This window comes from Mustela erminea, chromosome 10, assembly GCF_009829155.1.
Source record: "Mustela erminea isolate mMusErm1 chromosome 10, mMusErm1.Pri, whole genome shotgun sequence".
NCBI classification, from domain to species: domain Eukaryota; kingdom Metazoa; phylum Chordata; class Mammalia; order Carnivora; family Mustelidae; genus Mustela; species Mustela erminea.
In genome coordinates, this window is record NC_045623.1 from 86,852,821 (window position 1) to 86,867,937 (window position 15,117).

A 15,117-nucleotide genomic window follows, 5' to 3' on the forward strand; every position below is an offset into this window, starting at 1 on the left:
GGGAGGCCCTCTGATCGCGGTGGGAGTGTGTGGTGCCTCTTTGGGGTAAAGCTGTGGGCCAAGGTGGGCGGTGGGGAGGGGACAGCGAGGAAGAATGGCAGGGGTGTGGCAGCTCTGGGAAAGGGGGTCGTGTTTCACCCCAGTGTTGTGTGTACTTGTTTGTACCCACAAGGAGAGCACGCGTGGCACACGTGTGTGTGTGGAGACCGAGGGGTGCAGTTATCAGGGGCCTGCTGGTACGGCATCGGCAGCAGGATATACAAGGGTGCAGTGGGTCCTTTTTGGGGTGTGTGGCTGGGGCAGCTCGGGGAGCACACTGTGTGTTTGCTGTGCATTGGGGCGTGTGGACAGTGCCCAGACATCGGTGTGTGTGAACAGTTGGGGGGGGGTGAGTTCCAAACCGTGACCACACAGGGAGGGAGTGGGGCTGGGGGCGCAGGCGGAAGCCGGGCAGTGGGTTGGGGAGTCCAGACCTTCCCCCACTGCTGCTCCTGGAGCCTCGTGGTGGGAAGCAGGAGAGTCATGGTTTCTGCGCCGGCCTTCTGCACGGCCGGAGGTGCGGTGGGTGTGCCGGGTGGGTGTGCCACACGTGTGCAAGAGCAGAGCTTGGTTACAGCCCGTGAGGTCTGCGTGCCTGCCGTGGGGAACGTGTGCAGGGATGTGTGATTCAGGGAACAGACTCGGACATGAGGATGGCTTGGCATCCCCACGGTGGTGGGGAGCCGCTCTGTGGTTCCATGTTGCTGGAGCTCGTGTGGGCTGGGTTGTCTGTGAGCGGAGGGGGTCGGTGAACGTGGCTCATGATCGTGTGTGTGCCGGCCCCGTGTGTGCAGCTGCGTGTGTCTGTGGGGCACAGCAGAAGAGGCAGCCTGGATTGCTTGCTGGCTACAGCGGGGGCCTGTTAGGCCTGTGGACGTGGGGTGCAGTGAGGGGCAGGGTCAGGCCATGGGTTCCTGGGGCCTTGGGGGTCCTGGGGCTTTCGGAGTCAGTGCTCCTTTAAGGGAAAGGCTTGGATAATTATGCTAATTATGCACGGAATTATGCAAATGGAGAGGTCGTTTAGGGGTCGAGGGCTGTTGTCCCCATCCTCCTCTGGCACTCTGTGACTTCGGAGGCTTTCCCTGCTGCCTCCCAGGCTCAGTGCCCTGCCGCCATCTCTCCTCTCGTTCCTCCTGATCCTGCGGGAGCTGCAGCCACCCGCACCCCTGCAGCGTTCCTGGGGGGGTCCCCACTGAGCCCCTGCACCCCGGCTGGCCCAGGGAGGGGTCAGACTGGCACTCAGCTGGCTTTGGGGGGAGGGCTGGGCAAGATGGCATCCTGGACCCCACCCCTCACCCCCACAGGTGTCCCCCTGTGTTAAGCTTTCAGGGGTGACTGGGCTGTTGGCCGACCCTCCTTCCGTCTCATCTGGGGGCTGCTTATTATTCAGAAAGGAGGTTCTCTTGGATGCAGGTTTGGAAAATCACTGAGGTGGCCCCTTCCCCAGCTTTGCCTGATGAGCGTGAGGCTAAATTAAGATGTGAGAGAGTTCTTTCCCTCTGCCTCCCACTCTCGCCTTCTCTGCTTTCTCTCCCTCACCGAGTCCTCCCTGCGCCGCTCCCACCCCGTCTCCCCCCTCCACGCGCCCCTCTGACCCCTGGCTTCCCTCTGTCCTGCATCGCCGAGCCCCTGCCCCCCCAACGCCCCGCATGCTCTCTGTTCTTCCATGATCTTTCCTCTCCTGCCCCCACCACATCTCTGTGGGGAGCTGGAGCTCCTGGTCCTTAGCATGGAGGAGCTGGTCGCCATGGTAACGGTTGTCATGTGGATGGCTACTGAGCTAGGGATGAATAGTATCTAGGTGAGAGGTACCTGAGTGGAGGCTGGTGGCTTCACAGGAGGCCCCATGCTTGTCTCTGAGCCTCAGAGCGGCACCCTGTGGGCCCACCAGTGCCTGACCCCTGCCCCCCACACCCCGTGCCTGCACCTGTTTGTACCCAAAGGCACGCCAACACGAAATGCCTCTCCGCGGCTGCCTCTGGGTGCGTGTGTATCAGGGCGTGTCTCTGTGCATTTTCTGTCTCTGGGTGTGTCATTTCAAGAGTCTGTGGCTCTGGGGGGCGTCTTTGGATTTGCGCAGGCCCTTCCGGGAGTTATCACGGGCTGTTGTGAGGCATTGGTCACCGAGGAATCATGTGGACTCCCTGTTTTGGCGCTCACATTTCCTCCAGTGTGGGGGTCCTCAGCGACCTCAGACCTCTTAGAACCCCTCCTCCAAGCTAGAGGTCTCTCAGCTACTCCCTGGCCTTTCTGGAAGGAGGGAAGGACCGGGAAGGTGGCTCCATCCACAAGTGGGAGTCTAGATCGCCGGTCCCTGCTCAGTCCCCATCCTGCTGTGTGGCCCTGAGCAGGAATCGCACACCTCTGGCTCCTGGCTGCTTGCCTAAGAATTGCGCAGAATGTCTCCAAGGGACTTCAGCGTGCTGGTCTGGCGTGAAGAGGCTGGCAGTGCAGGGAGCCTTCCGTCTCCCTCCTCTGGGGTCCTGGGATTCACTCTTCCAGGCAGTGGGGGCAGAGATGGGGGCTGGGGCAAGTCGGGTGAGAGCTGCTCTGAGCTCCTGGAATGTCTAAAACCAAGAAAGACCCAGCAATTAGTCACGGGAGCAATTACACTAATTGTTCCACTCCATGACTCACTGGTAGCAAGTAAATACTGATTAATTCATTACTTGGCGTGTGTGTGTGTGTGTGTGTGTGTGTGTGTGTGTGTGGTAACAGGGGTGGGGTGGAGGGGATCTCCTGGCTCGCTGCCTTGGCCTCCTGCCCTGGCGGGCCTGGGTCGGGCTGTGGAGCAGGTGGTCAGGGCTGAGGCAGGAAGCCAGGTTTGGGGGCCTTGCCCTAGCTGCATGCAATCCCCAGAAGGGGGCCCGTCAGGTGGGTGGGGTTGTGAGAGGCCGAGCTCCACACGCAGTGCTGACCCGGTCCCCCTCCGGCTCGCACCCCTCTTGTGGCTCCCCTCATCGGGCAGATGGTATAGCTGCCTGGACTCTTCCTCAGATCAGCGCTCGCGGTCATCTGACCTGCGGTCAGGATGAAAAGTAACCTCTTTCCAGGAGGAAGCTGTTAGTGGGTCCGCCAGAGCCTCCCATGATGGGGCTTCCCCTGCTGCAGCTCCAGCCCCTCCTCCTCCACCCCTGCCCCAGCCATTAGTCCTGTCTTCCAGCCCAACTGTCCCTTAACAGACACTTCCTGAATACCTACTGTGTGCTGGGCAAGGTCCTGCCGCTGTCCGTTGGTGGGGTGGGCAGCCGCCGAGTGAGGGCACAGGCAAGCAGTAATGCTAAGTGTAAATTCAGAAGCCCAGGGGACTCTGAAAGATCAGACTGGGGGGTTTCTCGGCAGAAGTGATAAGGGCGTAGAGGTTAGCTGGCCGGACGCCGGAGGGTGAGGGGCTGGGGAGGAAACGTGTTCTGGGTGGTAGGAACAGCACGAGTGACAAGAGAGATCAGGCGTATTCCGAGAACCATAAGCTGCCGGCGGGCTGGAGTCCAGCAAGTGGAGGGGTGCAGGGTGCAGAGGGACCTTGGATGAGGCTGGAGGGCAGGCAGGGCCAGTCCTGGGAGCCCAGGCTGTACCTCCTCACCTCGGAGCCTGTGCTCACTCCCTTTCTTCTGCTGGAGACGCCTTCTCTCTGTTGGGTTCTTGCGGTTGGAAGTGCCGATCCTCCAGATCTGGGCCCCAGGCGTCCGTCTCCCTTTGCTTGGGCGATCTCCCTGGGGGTAGGGACTGCCTGGGCCCAGCCTGGAATCGGGGTCAAAGGTATGGCAGAAGGTGGGGCCTGCCCCTGGGGGTGTGGGGGGGCCCTCCTGCTTTGCTTGCCCTTGCGCTGGCTCTCACACTGTGCAGGGTTGCAGTGGGGAGGGACGGCCCCAGCTCCGGGCCTCCTCAGGTTCTGACACCAGGAGGAGTCTTAGGCCAGGTGAGCTGGACCCTTCGAGAAATCCCTCTTACCCCTTCTGACCCTGTGGAAGTGGAAGTGGCCTTGGGGCCCTGAGCTAACACAGGCATTGAGATCCTTTGTGGAAAGGTGTGCCAACTTCTTGTTTTGGGGAAGGGCCAGGGCCAGGGCTAGAGCCGGCACTCCCCTCTCTCCCCACCCCTGCCTCAGCCACCCTTACCCAAGGTACTTCCCTCTCAAAGCCCCAAATCTCCCCAAACCCCATGTCTGTGTGATGGGACTAATTGCACTGCCTTTGGGATTGTGGGGTCTCAAACTTCGGGTCCCCAGCAGGGTCTGAACCTCACTGTGTCATGTGCTATCTGGTGACTGACTGGGGGCGGCCGTGTGGGCCTCAGCTCCCTCGTCTGTGGAATGGCGGCCCGTCTCTGCTCTTGAGGACTGGGTGGGCTGTCTGTGACAGGCACTTTGAGGGTGGCTCTGATGACAGCAGCCACACTGAGAGTCAGGCTACCCTGTGCAACAGGTGCTTGACGCTGCCCCTGTGTTAGCCCGCTGCGTGCTCACACCTGTGTTAGCCCACTCTGCGTGCTCACACCCGCATTAGCTCACTGTGTGCTCACACCCACGTTAGCCCGCTGTGTGCTCACAACCACGTTAGCCCGCTGTGTGCTCACACCCACATTAGCCTGCTGTGTACTCACACCCACGTTAGCCCAGTGTGTGCTTACACCCACGTTAGCCCGCTGTGTACTCACACCCGCGTTAGCCCACTCTGTGTGCTCACACCCGCGTAAGCCCACTCTGCGTGCTCACACCCGCGTTAGCCCACTCTGCGTGCTCAAACCCACTTAGCCCGCTGCGTGCTCACACCCGCGTTAGCCCGCTGCATGCTCACAGCATCCCAAGAAGGTGGGCACTGTTTGCTTATGTGTAATGAGTAAACTGAGGCAGGGAGAGACCAAATAACTCCCCAGGTTACCCACACGGTGAGTGCTGGAGCCGGACTCACAGCCAGCCTTCTGGCTCTCAGCCCAGCTCTGCCACCCCTGCAGTTCTGATCAGGGCGTGGGGGAGTGGCCCGGTCCCCAGTGGTGGCCAACTGGCAGGAAGATGGGGCTGCTACCCTGGCCCCTCGGGGCGGGGGTGGGAAGTGATAATCAGGCCCTCCTGGCTCTGTTTGCCCATGGAGTGGCCACACCCAATGCTGTCCCTCATTGTCACTTGGCCCCTGAGCGTGTCTCTTGTCCCTCCGGGCCCACCCAGGCTGCTGGCCTCAGGTACTGAGCTCTCTGCCTGTCCCTACCCTCCCTAGGCTCAGCGCTGGCGCAGCGAGAACTTCGAGAGGCCCGTGGACCTCGAGGGCTCTGGGGATGACGACTCCTTCCCCGACGATGAGCTGGATGACCTCTACTCAGGGTCGGGCTCGGGTTGTAAGTACCACCCCCACCTCTTCCCCATGTGTGGGCCATGCCCTCCACTTCCATGTGGGGTGGGGGAAAGGGGAGGTCAGGCAGGGGAAGCTCCCGGACCCCAGGCCCCGGAAGGGCAGAACGTCCTCCTGGGGCTGGAACCAGGGCCTTGAGACCTCAGAGCTCAGGACTGCCCACTCCCCACTGTTCTGCTTGCATTCTGCAAGCCCTGCTTGTGACTCTGCAGACCTCCCACCCCTGTCTGGGGTCATGATGCTCCTCAGTGACCCAGGGAACAGTACTGTCCTGACCTCTTGCAGGGATGTAGTAGCCTCATCTGGGTTGCAGGGGCCTATCCTCAGCGAGATCACTGGGCTGACTCCGCTTGGGTCAGGTGCATCTCCCATCCAATCACCGGGGGCCCAGGGCAGTTTCAGGGTGCGACGGAAAGGGGCAGAGGCCTCCACTGTGCCTGGGAGTCCGGTTCTGTGGCCTGGCCCTGGGGAAGGCCAACAGAGTGGTGCGAGGGGAGGGAGGACCTGAGTTCGAATCCCGGCTTTGCCACCCAGTGGCCGTACCTGCTGCAGCCTCTCCCCCTCACTGGGGCCCTGTGTTCTCACCTGGGAATGATGAGACTAAATATGCCTTCTTCTCAGAGCCTCTGGAAGGCTTCAGCATAAGATGTCAGGGCCTGGAACAGAAAAGGAGCTCAGGAAATGGTGGTGAAAAGGGCTGTGTGCTCAGGGTGCCCGGATGGCTTGGTTGGTGATACCTGTGCCTCTTGATCCGGGGTTGTGAGTTTGAGCCTCACACTGGGTGTAGAGATTATTTAAAAAACAAAAAGGAGTCCGTGCTGAGACTGGGCCCAGGGAGGGGAAAGGACTGCCCGCTGGGATGTAGGAAGTCTGCGAGCCATGGCCCCGGTCTCCCGTGGTCCCCTGCCTCAGGTTTCCCTGCTTTTGCTTCCTCCGCGTAAGCCTCTTGCAAGTTAATCTTGGTAAAATCCACCTCTGTGGGTCATGACTCTCCTGAATCTCTCCGGCCACTCTCTACCCTTCCTGTCTCTGTCTGGTCAGGCACCCCTTCTTTTTGTTAGTTTCTCCTCATTTCCTCCCGGGCCCCTTCATGTGTCCTGGCTCAGAGACAGCCAGGTTGCCCTGGGATTCCCCTGCAGGAGGGGCGCCTTCTCCTCCTTGCTGTCTCCCTGTGGCCTGAGCCTCTGGGGGAGCTGTGGCTGTGCCCACCCCACCATGCTCATGGTAGGGGTACCCAGGTCTGGCTTTTTCCAGAATGCCACTCCCTGCTGGCCCCCAGTCTTTAGCAAGGGCTAAACGCCCTGTAGGGATTTAATTGCCACTGGTCTGGGTTCAGCCTGCCAGAAGGTCCAGGCTGGGTGGTTTGGGAATAATCCGAAAAGCCTTCCTAGAAGAGGTGCCCCCCTAGAAGAAATTTTGGCCAGGCAGAGAGGACTTAGGGAATAGCCACCAGCCGACTAGTAACCTTTGGCCAGGTTGTGCCTTCCCTCTTTCCGTCATCTTGTCCCGGGAAAATTAAGTAACGTGAGGGTTGGGAGCCCCCCCCACCCCGCCAATTTGATGGCCATTGCTTACCTGGGACCCTCGAACCCCTCGTGAGCACCCAGCTCCCTAGCTCTCTCCTCTCCCCTGCCCCCTCAGACTTTGAGCAGGAGTCGGGCATTGAGACAGCCATGCGGTTCAGCCCAGACGTGGCCATGGCGGTGTCGACCACGCCCGCAGTGCTGCCCACCGTGGACATCCAGCCTGTGGGCACCCCGTTGGAAGAGCTCCCTTCTGGGCACCCCACCCCAGAGCCAGCCACTAGCCCCCCCGTGGTGACAGAGGTACCAGAAGAACCCAGCCAGAGAGCCACGACCATCTCCACTCCCACGGCTACCACAGCTGCTACGACTGCGGGGGCCCTAACTGTGGCCACGGTGCCTGCCACGGTGGCCACTGCCGCCCCCAGCCTCCCCGCGGCCCCCCCTTCCACGGCCACCACCTCCGTCATAAGGACCACCGGTGTGCGGAGGCTTCTGCCTCTTCCATTGACCACGGCAGTCACGGCCCGGGCCACCACTCCAGCGGCACCTGCACCTCCCACCACGGTGGCTGTCTTGGACACAGAGGCCCCGACACCTAGGATGGTCAGCACAGCTACCTCCAGGCCAAGGGCCCTTCCCAGGCCAGCTACCACCCAGGAGCCTGACATCCCCGAGAAGAGCACCTTGCCCCTGGGGACCACTGCCCCTGGACCCACGGAGGTGGCTCAGGTGAGCAGGTGGGGAGAGGAGGGAGGGTCAGGGCCTGGGGGGAGGGTTTGGGGATGGAGAGGGTGAGAGAGGCATGAGGCCAGAGGGCTGAGGCTGAGAGTGAGTCCCGGGATGGGGACAGAGGTCAAGGGGCCGGGGATGGAAAGGAGACCAGGATACTGGGACCAGATATGGATGGGGAAAGGAGTGGGTGAAGCGTGGCGGCAGCGGGGAGGGCCAGGGGCCTGCGGGTTGAGGTGAGCATTGCGGCGTGGGGTTCTCCCACTGCCCTTGGGAGCCCCATGACCTCAGGAAGTCACCAGTCCTCTCTGTACATCTGTTCCCTGTTCCCTCATCTGCCAGGAGGAGCAAACAGTAGGATGCGAACAGTAGCATGGTGGGAATTGTCCAGTGCCTGGAACAGTGCCTGGCAGTAGTAAACCCACCAGAAGTTTCCCTGCTGTCATTGTCACCACTGTCGCTGTCGCTGTTAGTCTGAGGGTGACTGAGAGGGAGACTGCGGGAGAGGAGAACCTGTAGTCCACGCGTGCAGCCTGTTGCCCGGGGGCCCCCTGCCAGCCCTCAGCCCGCACCCACACCTGTCCCTCGGGGCGGCACTGCCTCTTCCTCCTGTGACAGAGGCGGCTTAGTGGGTCACTGCCAGGTTGGGATCTGAGACCTGCAATAGGCTGGGGTGCGCGCGTGTGTTGGTGGGGAACAGTTAGGGGTGGGGGATAAAGGGTTCAGGGGAAGAGGGTGAAGATGTCAGGGAGGTGGGGATGCAGAGGATCAAGGAATTGGGAGAAGTCGCCAGGTCCCTGCTGGGTACCAGGGGCACGTGGGGCGGGGGGGGGCGGGGGGGCGGGGGGGAGGTTGCAGCTCCAACCCAGGTACAGAAGCCCTTTGTCAAGCAGAAGAGGGCCTTTAGGGGCCTGAGCTGCTGGCAGGTCCAGGCCAGCCCCAGCTGGATGCGAGCCTTGCCCTCAGCACCCCTCAACTCCCGGGGCATCCTGGTGTCCCATGGTTTCAGCTAGGCAGGAAGGGTAGAGAAAGCAGGACACCAGGCCCAGCTCTCCTCACTTACCCGGGGGACATCTGAGCCCTGGTCCTGCTTCCACACAGTGGGAGCCCCTGGGCTGCTCTCCCGGACACACCTCCAGGGGGCATGGTGCCCTGCAGGGGTGCTCTTGTGCTGACCCTTCCACCCCCAGGCCGAGGTACTCCCTCTGCCCCAGGTACACGGGCGGTGGCCCAGGCTGCTTCGAGCAGCCCCCAGACAGCAGTTTGACACAGTCCCCCAAGGATGATCACTATGGCGGCAAGAGGGAGATGGGACAGAGGGCTGGGGACAGGATGTGGCTTGGGGAGAGAGGCAGGGTAGTGTGGTGGTCACAGACACAGCCAAGGGAGCTGGAGACAGCGGGATTTTTGTTCTGTTTCCACTGCTTCCTAGCTGTGTGTCCTTGGCAAGTCACTTTGCTTCTCTGAGCCTTTTTTCAGCTCTGTAAATTAGGGGCAATAATATCTCCTTTGGGAGATGTCGTGAGGGACAAATGCCTATAACGTGTTTTAGCACCGTGCCTGGCACGTGGCGAGTGCTTCATAAATGTCAGGCCTACTGAGGATGGGGGGGTCGTGTGTGGGGGAGGAGGGTGGGCTGCGGGGAGGGTGGGTGGAGAGGCCCAGCTCCCGGGCTCATGCCACGCTCCCCACAGACCCCAACTCCGGAGTCCGTCCTGACCACGATCCGGGATGAGCCTGAGGTGCCTGTGAGTGGGGGGCCCAGCGGGGACTTTGAGCTGCCAGAGGAGGAGACCACACAGCCAGACACAGCCAATGAGGTGGTGGCTGTGGGTGGGGCCGCCGCCAAGCCATCAGCTCCACCTGGGGCGCTGCCCAAGGGTGCACGCCCAGGCCCCGGCCTCCTGGACAACGCCATCGACTCAGGCAGCTCAGCGGCTCAGCTGCCCCAGAGAAGCATCCTGGAGCGGAAGGAGGTGCTCGTAGGTGAGGCTTGGGGCCCAGGAAGAGCCCAGAGTGAGGCAGCTGGTCCAGCCTCAGTTTGACCTCTAGGAACCCAAGAAGAGGTCTGGGTGTGGGTTTCTAGGAGCCCCGTTTCCTAGGGAGGGAAAGGTGGGGACTCAGCCCCCAGACCCACCCTCTAGGTCGTCCTTTGACCTTCCCCTGTCCCAGGGTCTGACCTTGATGCTTGCTTCCCTGGGCCGTGCTGGTTGACCCTTCTGGGCCTTGGTCCTTGAGCCCTGATCTCTGACTCTATCCTTTGGCTTGACCTGCCCCCAGCCTTGACGCCCCAAGGACCTGCCTTGGCTGAGTCTACAGTCTCTGGACTCGTGTTCCAGACTCTGCTCCCCGCTCAGGAGCCGCATGGCCCTGGTGCGGGTCTTCCAGCTCTCCAGCTTCCCTTGTCCTCGTCCATATAAGGGAGGGGGGAGTGTCATTCTGCTCTTCACCGGTTCTCACTGCACATCTGCTCCTAAGTTAACTTTTTATTACTTTTTTTTAAAAGTAAGCTCTGGGCCCTTCCATAGTTGGGATGTATCATAGTTCAGCTGCCGCAGTTTTTTGCTCTCCTAACGTCTATAAAATGTGGGCTCGTCCATGACTGGTGGCGTCTCACACTCTCTTGGAGCGTGTGTGGGGTTTTGAGTGCGCAGGCAGGCGCCTGGAAGGGAGCCAGGCCCGAGCAAGCAGCTGTGAGGCCCGGCCCCCAGCCTCAGATTCAAGGCTCTGGGCCCCCCTCCCCAGGCCCAAAGCTCCACCCGCCCTGTCTTCAGCCCTTGACCTCTGCCTTCTTCCTCCACAGCTGTGATTGTAGGTGGGGTGGTGGGCGCCCTGTTCGCTGCCTTCCTGGTCACCTTACTCATCTACCGCATGAAAAAGAAGGACGAGGGAAGCTACACCTTGGAGGAGCCCAAGCAGGCGAGCGTCACGTACCAGAAGCCCGACAAGCAGGAGGAGTTCTACGCCTAGCGGAGCCACAGTGCCTCCCGCAGCTCAGCAGCGCCCCCTGCCTAGCCCCCGGCCCGGCCCTACCAGCCCTGGCCCAGGACTGGGCCTGGAAGGGAGCCCGGCCTCAGTTCATCTCTGCCCGCCCTCCTGAGGTCTGCCCAGACTGCCAGCCTCACAGAGCCCTCACCCGAGGGGCAGGGGGCAGCGCCATCGGCCCTGACTGTGCCCTTACGAGCTCATCTCTCGTTTCCTCCTTCCCATCGGCCTGCAGCGGGACCTTGTGTCAGACGGACAGGAGGAAGGAGGCTGCGGATTGGCTGCCGGCAGGAGGGGCGGGGCTTGACAGGGGCTCGAGCCCCACCCCGGCCCCACGGGGCTGGCCCACGTCTCCTTCTGGAGCCTGACAGGCGCTCGGGCCGGTTTCCAGGACGAGCACTGGGCCGGATCAGCCCTTAAAATCACTAAGAAGCGGCAGCCTCTTGCCACTGTCCCAGGGCTCCTCTCTGCCAGGGAGAGAGGGTACCCGTTGCCACCAGCCTGTTCTGTCCTAGCCTCTCTGGGGCTGTGGGGTCTTTCTCCCCTCACCCTGCCCTGTATGCCCATACCACAGGCCTCCCCTTCGTCCCCATCTGCCCCCGAGGAACTGACTTCCTGAGAGTACCCTGGGGGCCCCTGGCAAGGACAGGCGGGGCTACTCAGACTGCCCTCTTGCCAGTGGGCTCTGCCCAGACACCATCTCCTGCACGGTCACATCATGTCACACAGGCACGCAGTGACAGAAGCCTACTCGATCCTGCTGCCCTGTGCAGACCTGTCACAGACACGCACGTTCTTCCAAAGACGCTGATTCTCCCGTGTCTCTCACAGTCCCCTAGGGCTTATGACGATGGGAGTCACCAGATGCCATAACCTGATGGTGACCGTGCGGCCTGCCCCTCTCCCCAACATACACTGTGGCACCACGCGTGTTGTCTCCAGCTTTCAGGTTCCCTGGAGATGGTGGAGGCAAGCTGGAGCAGTCAGCCCATATTGGGTCCCCTGAGTTGCCCTGTCACACTCAGTCCTTCACCACGACACCAACACCAACCACACTGCCCGCGACCCTGACCCGTCAGACACAACCCCATGTGGATGCCCAGGCTCGCCCCACACGGCCCCAAGCTCACACCCTGGAATAAAGGGTGGCACGGTGGGTATGTGGCCACAAGCCCCCCGGGGCCCTGCACACCTGGGAAGCTCGCCCCCCTTCCCGCTATCACTCGCCAGGGGGTTAGTCCAGGGCCAGCACCCCTGCTCGCCAGGAGCCTTGCTAAGGAGGGCAGGCTGGTTCTTAGAATGTGGCCCCAGGCTGGGGAGGGGGCTGGGGTCTCCTAGGACCACAAGCCCTGGGCGGGGAGGGGCGTGTGGCCTGGCTCCTGGTCTCCTCATGTCCCCCTTCTGCTCTGAGCTAGGGGCTGACTCTGCCTCCCAGGACACAAGTCCCCAAAGTGCCTGCGAGGGTGGGCCCTGCTGCCCGGGGCCTCCTGCACCCTCTCCCCCACCCACCGGCCTCTCCAGTCCCACCGTGGTCCCTCCCTGGGGCCCTCCCCGTGCACACTGACCCCCTCATTGGCCAGACCACCTGCTGGTTCTCCTGGGTGTGGTTGCACGAGCCGCACCAGCAGGGAACAGTCCATCCAGACTCACATCCCCAGGCCGGGGTGCTGCAGGCCTCAGCCTGCCTCCCCCTTCTTTGTTACCCTTATGGGGGTGGGGGGCTGCCTCTGTAGATATTTTAAATGTGGGGCCACACATCTCCTTTGGGGAGGCTGTGCTTGGTTGGGGGCTCACCAGGCCACGGGGTGGGATCTGAGTTGTGGTTGGCTGGCACTCACACCCCCCCATCACCTTCAGCCCGGATTAAAGTCAGGAACCCAGCTTTTATTTCTGTTCCCTTTTCACGACTCCCTGGCAGCAGATTTATGCAGGGGGAGGAGGAGGGGTACCTGAGGTTCCAGGGAACTTCTCCCCATCTTTTGCTACCATCCTACTTCTAGGTCAGGGCTCTGTCTTTTAGAGCCAGTGTCACCCTGGGTAGGGCCTGGAAGCTTGTGAGGAAGCCAGCCTTGGAAGGTGGCAGGAGTGAGGGGAGGCACCCTGGGCCCATGATTTGTTAAGGTGAGGTGACCTGGCCTCTGTTGTCCCCAGAGCAGAAGGGCTAGGGGGAGGGCGAGACCAACACCCCGGGCTCCCTCTACCCTGCTCCCCGGGGGGGGAGGCTACTGTCTTGGGGCCTGCAGCTCTGGTGACGAGGCCTGGGCAGGCCAAGGCTGAGAAGCCAGGGAGCATGGAGGAGAGAGGACACGAACCCAGGGATGGTGGGCCCAGGGTTGGAGACCCTGGTGTGGGCCGGGGCCCATAATCGGGTAGGGCCGGGCAAGGATGAGTGAGCTGGGCTCGGTCTGACTAGAATGGGCTCGGAGTGGCCTGCGTGGGTCTAGCCGGGCTCCAGCAGGCCTCACTCCCCACATCCTGTGGGCTGGCTTCTAACTTGGGGCTTTGCCTCCCAGCACTGGCCTCTTCTCTCAGTCCTTTGCACTTGAGAGAAGGGGCTTAGGGCCTTGTTCGTGGAGCCCTGGACCCACGACAAAGGCCCAGGCATTATCCTCATGAAACTGAATACATTCTGACTGGTCCAAATGCACTCCAGCCGGCCCAGCTTGGGCAGGGCTGGCCAAGAGAGAGGTCGGTTCAGAGGATGAGCTGGAGCTCTCCTCGGTGCAATGTGGGAGCCGGGGCTCTCCCTAGCCTGGGTGCAAGGGGGGCATGTCTGGTCAACCCAAGTGTGGTTGGGAGAGGGAGTCCTGCGGGAGCCCTGGCATCTCCTGGAAGCGGGGCAAATTCCCAAGGGGAGGGAGCTGGTGTGGCTTGAGCCTGGGCCTCAGCTGCCAGGGAGAGCTCCTGGGGCCTCCAGAAGTGGGGTTTGGGCTCTCCCGGGCTCTGCTTCCTTAGGAGGCCAGAGTGGGGTGCGTCTCCTGGAAGGTTTGTCCCCTTGAGCCCTGTAGGCGGCTGCATGGTAACTAGGGCTGGATGAGACAGACCGGCGGACAGTGGCGTGGGGTGCTCAGGCCAGACGCCCCCCCTACAAGGGTCGTTCAAGCCAGCTGTCCAGGCCTCCAGGCTTGGGCCCAGGGCATGGGATGCAGACCCGGCTGGGCCTCTCAGGTGGGGGCAGGAGTGGCCACCTCCTCCTCTGCTCGCCTGAGTTTCTCCTGACAGCCAGCAGCCTGGACTTGCTTCCTCAGGCCTCCTGCCTGTAAATAGAAGCCCACAAACTGTACAGATTTACAGAGACGCCAAGACCGGGCCCTGGGGTTGCCAGCTCAGGGCCGATGGTTACGGCCTCCACCAGGCGCCTGCTCGGCAGCTCAGTGCACCCGACCCCGGCGTGGCAAATACATGTAAATATATTTCGTAGGCAGTGTGGCTCCAGAGAGCCCCCTGAAGACAGTGTCCCTCCTGTGCGCCCTTTCTCCTGTACAGAACCCCCCCGAGAACCCGGCGGGAGTGTGTCCTTCCCTCCCCCAGGCCTTCCCCGCCCTTTCTCTCCCCCATAACCTGTTTATTAACCATAACTGTCCTGAGTTCATGGCCAAATCTCTAAGGAGAAGTGGAGGGAAAAGACTGGAAAAAGAGACCCAGGTGCCTGACCCACCGTGGGTGCTTACCTGGCCCAGCCTTGTGAAGGAGCTGTTTGGGGTTTTTTGTTTCTGGGTTTTTTTTGGTTTGTTTGTTTGTTTGTTTGTGTTTTTTTGTTTTTGTTTTTTAACACTTCCCGTGCTGTGCCCATTTATAAGAGGAAATAAAATTAAGCTGAAATGATGCAGTGTCGTCAGTGTGAGATAAATATGGATGCTTTGTTGGGGGTGGGGGACAGCCTGTGCCCTCCCCGCCCCCTACCCAGGCCGAGCTACCCTCACCTTCAGGGGGAATTGAGAACCAAGCAAGGGAGATTGCCCGGCAACTCCTCACGGGAACCATTATGGTCAAAGCTGCTGTTGGTTGAGAGTGTTCGGGAAACCACAGAGCTGACTGTGGTAAGGCCAGATGGGGGCTGTGGTTGGGTGGGGGCCACGCTGTGGTGGTGCTGGGGGCCTGTGGTTCACCCCCAGGGGAAGATCTGGTTTCAGGCCACAAAGAAACAATCTTGGAACCTTGGTCTCAAGGACCAAGGAATCGGACGGACCAAGCCTGGGTGGCTCTGGGGTCGGTAGGCCCGGCTTTAAGCTCAAGTGACATTTCCTACCTCTGATGCAGGAGAAGCTGCTTATGAGCTCTCTGAGCCTCAACTGTCTCACCTGCAAAGCAGTGATAACAATGGCCATCCCCTAAATGGAATGGGGTAAGGGTTACGTGAGGAAGAGTACGGCACAGAGCCGGAACGGAGCAGAACGTCAGCAGAGGACAGGTTAGTTCCCTGACCTGGAACCACAGACTGACCCCTGTGCTTACAGGTTCGTAGAGCTGAGAGGGCCATGGGCCGGGCCCTG

The 15,117-nt window shown here is 61.3% G+C and overlaps 1 protein-coding gene across 1 annotated transcript in view; it reads left to right on the top strand.

Annotated features, from left to right (window-relative positions):
* The window catches only part of SDC3 (syndecan 3), a 37,452-nt gene extending 23,002 nt beyond the window's left edge, over positions 1–14,450 (top strand). The window contains exons 2-5 of the mRNA XM_032361634.1: positions 5,253–5,370; positions 7,026–7,639; positions 9,334–9,625; positions 10,443–14,450. Coding sequence (XP_032217525.1) covers positions 5,253–5,370; positions 7,026–7,639; positions 9,334–9,625; positions 10,443–10,609 — 1,191 coding nt within the window. The 3' untranslated portion in view covers positions 10,610–14,450. The remainder of the gene's footprint in view (positions 1–5,252; positions 5,371–7,025; positions 7,640–9,333; positions 9,626–10,442) is intronic.
* Positions 14,451–15,117: the final 667 nt, after the last annotated feature.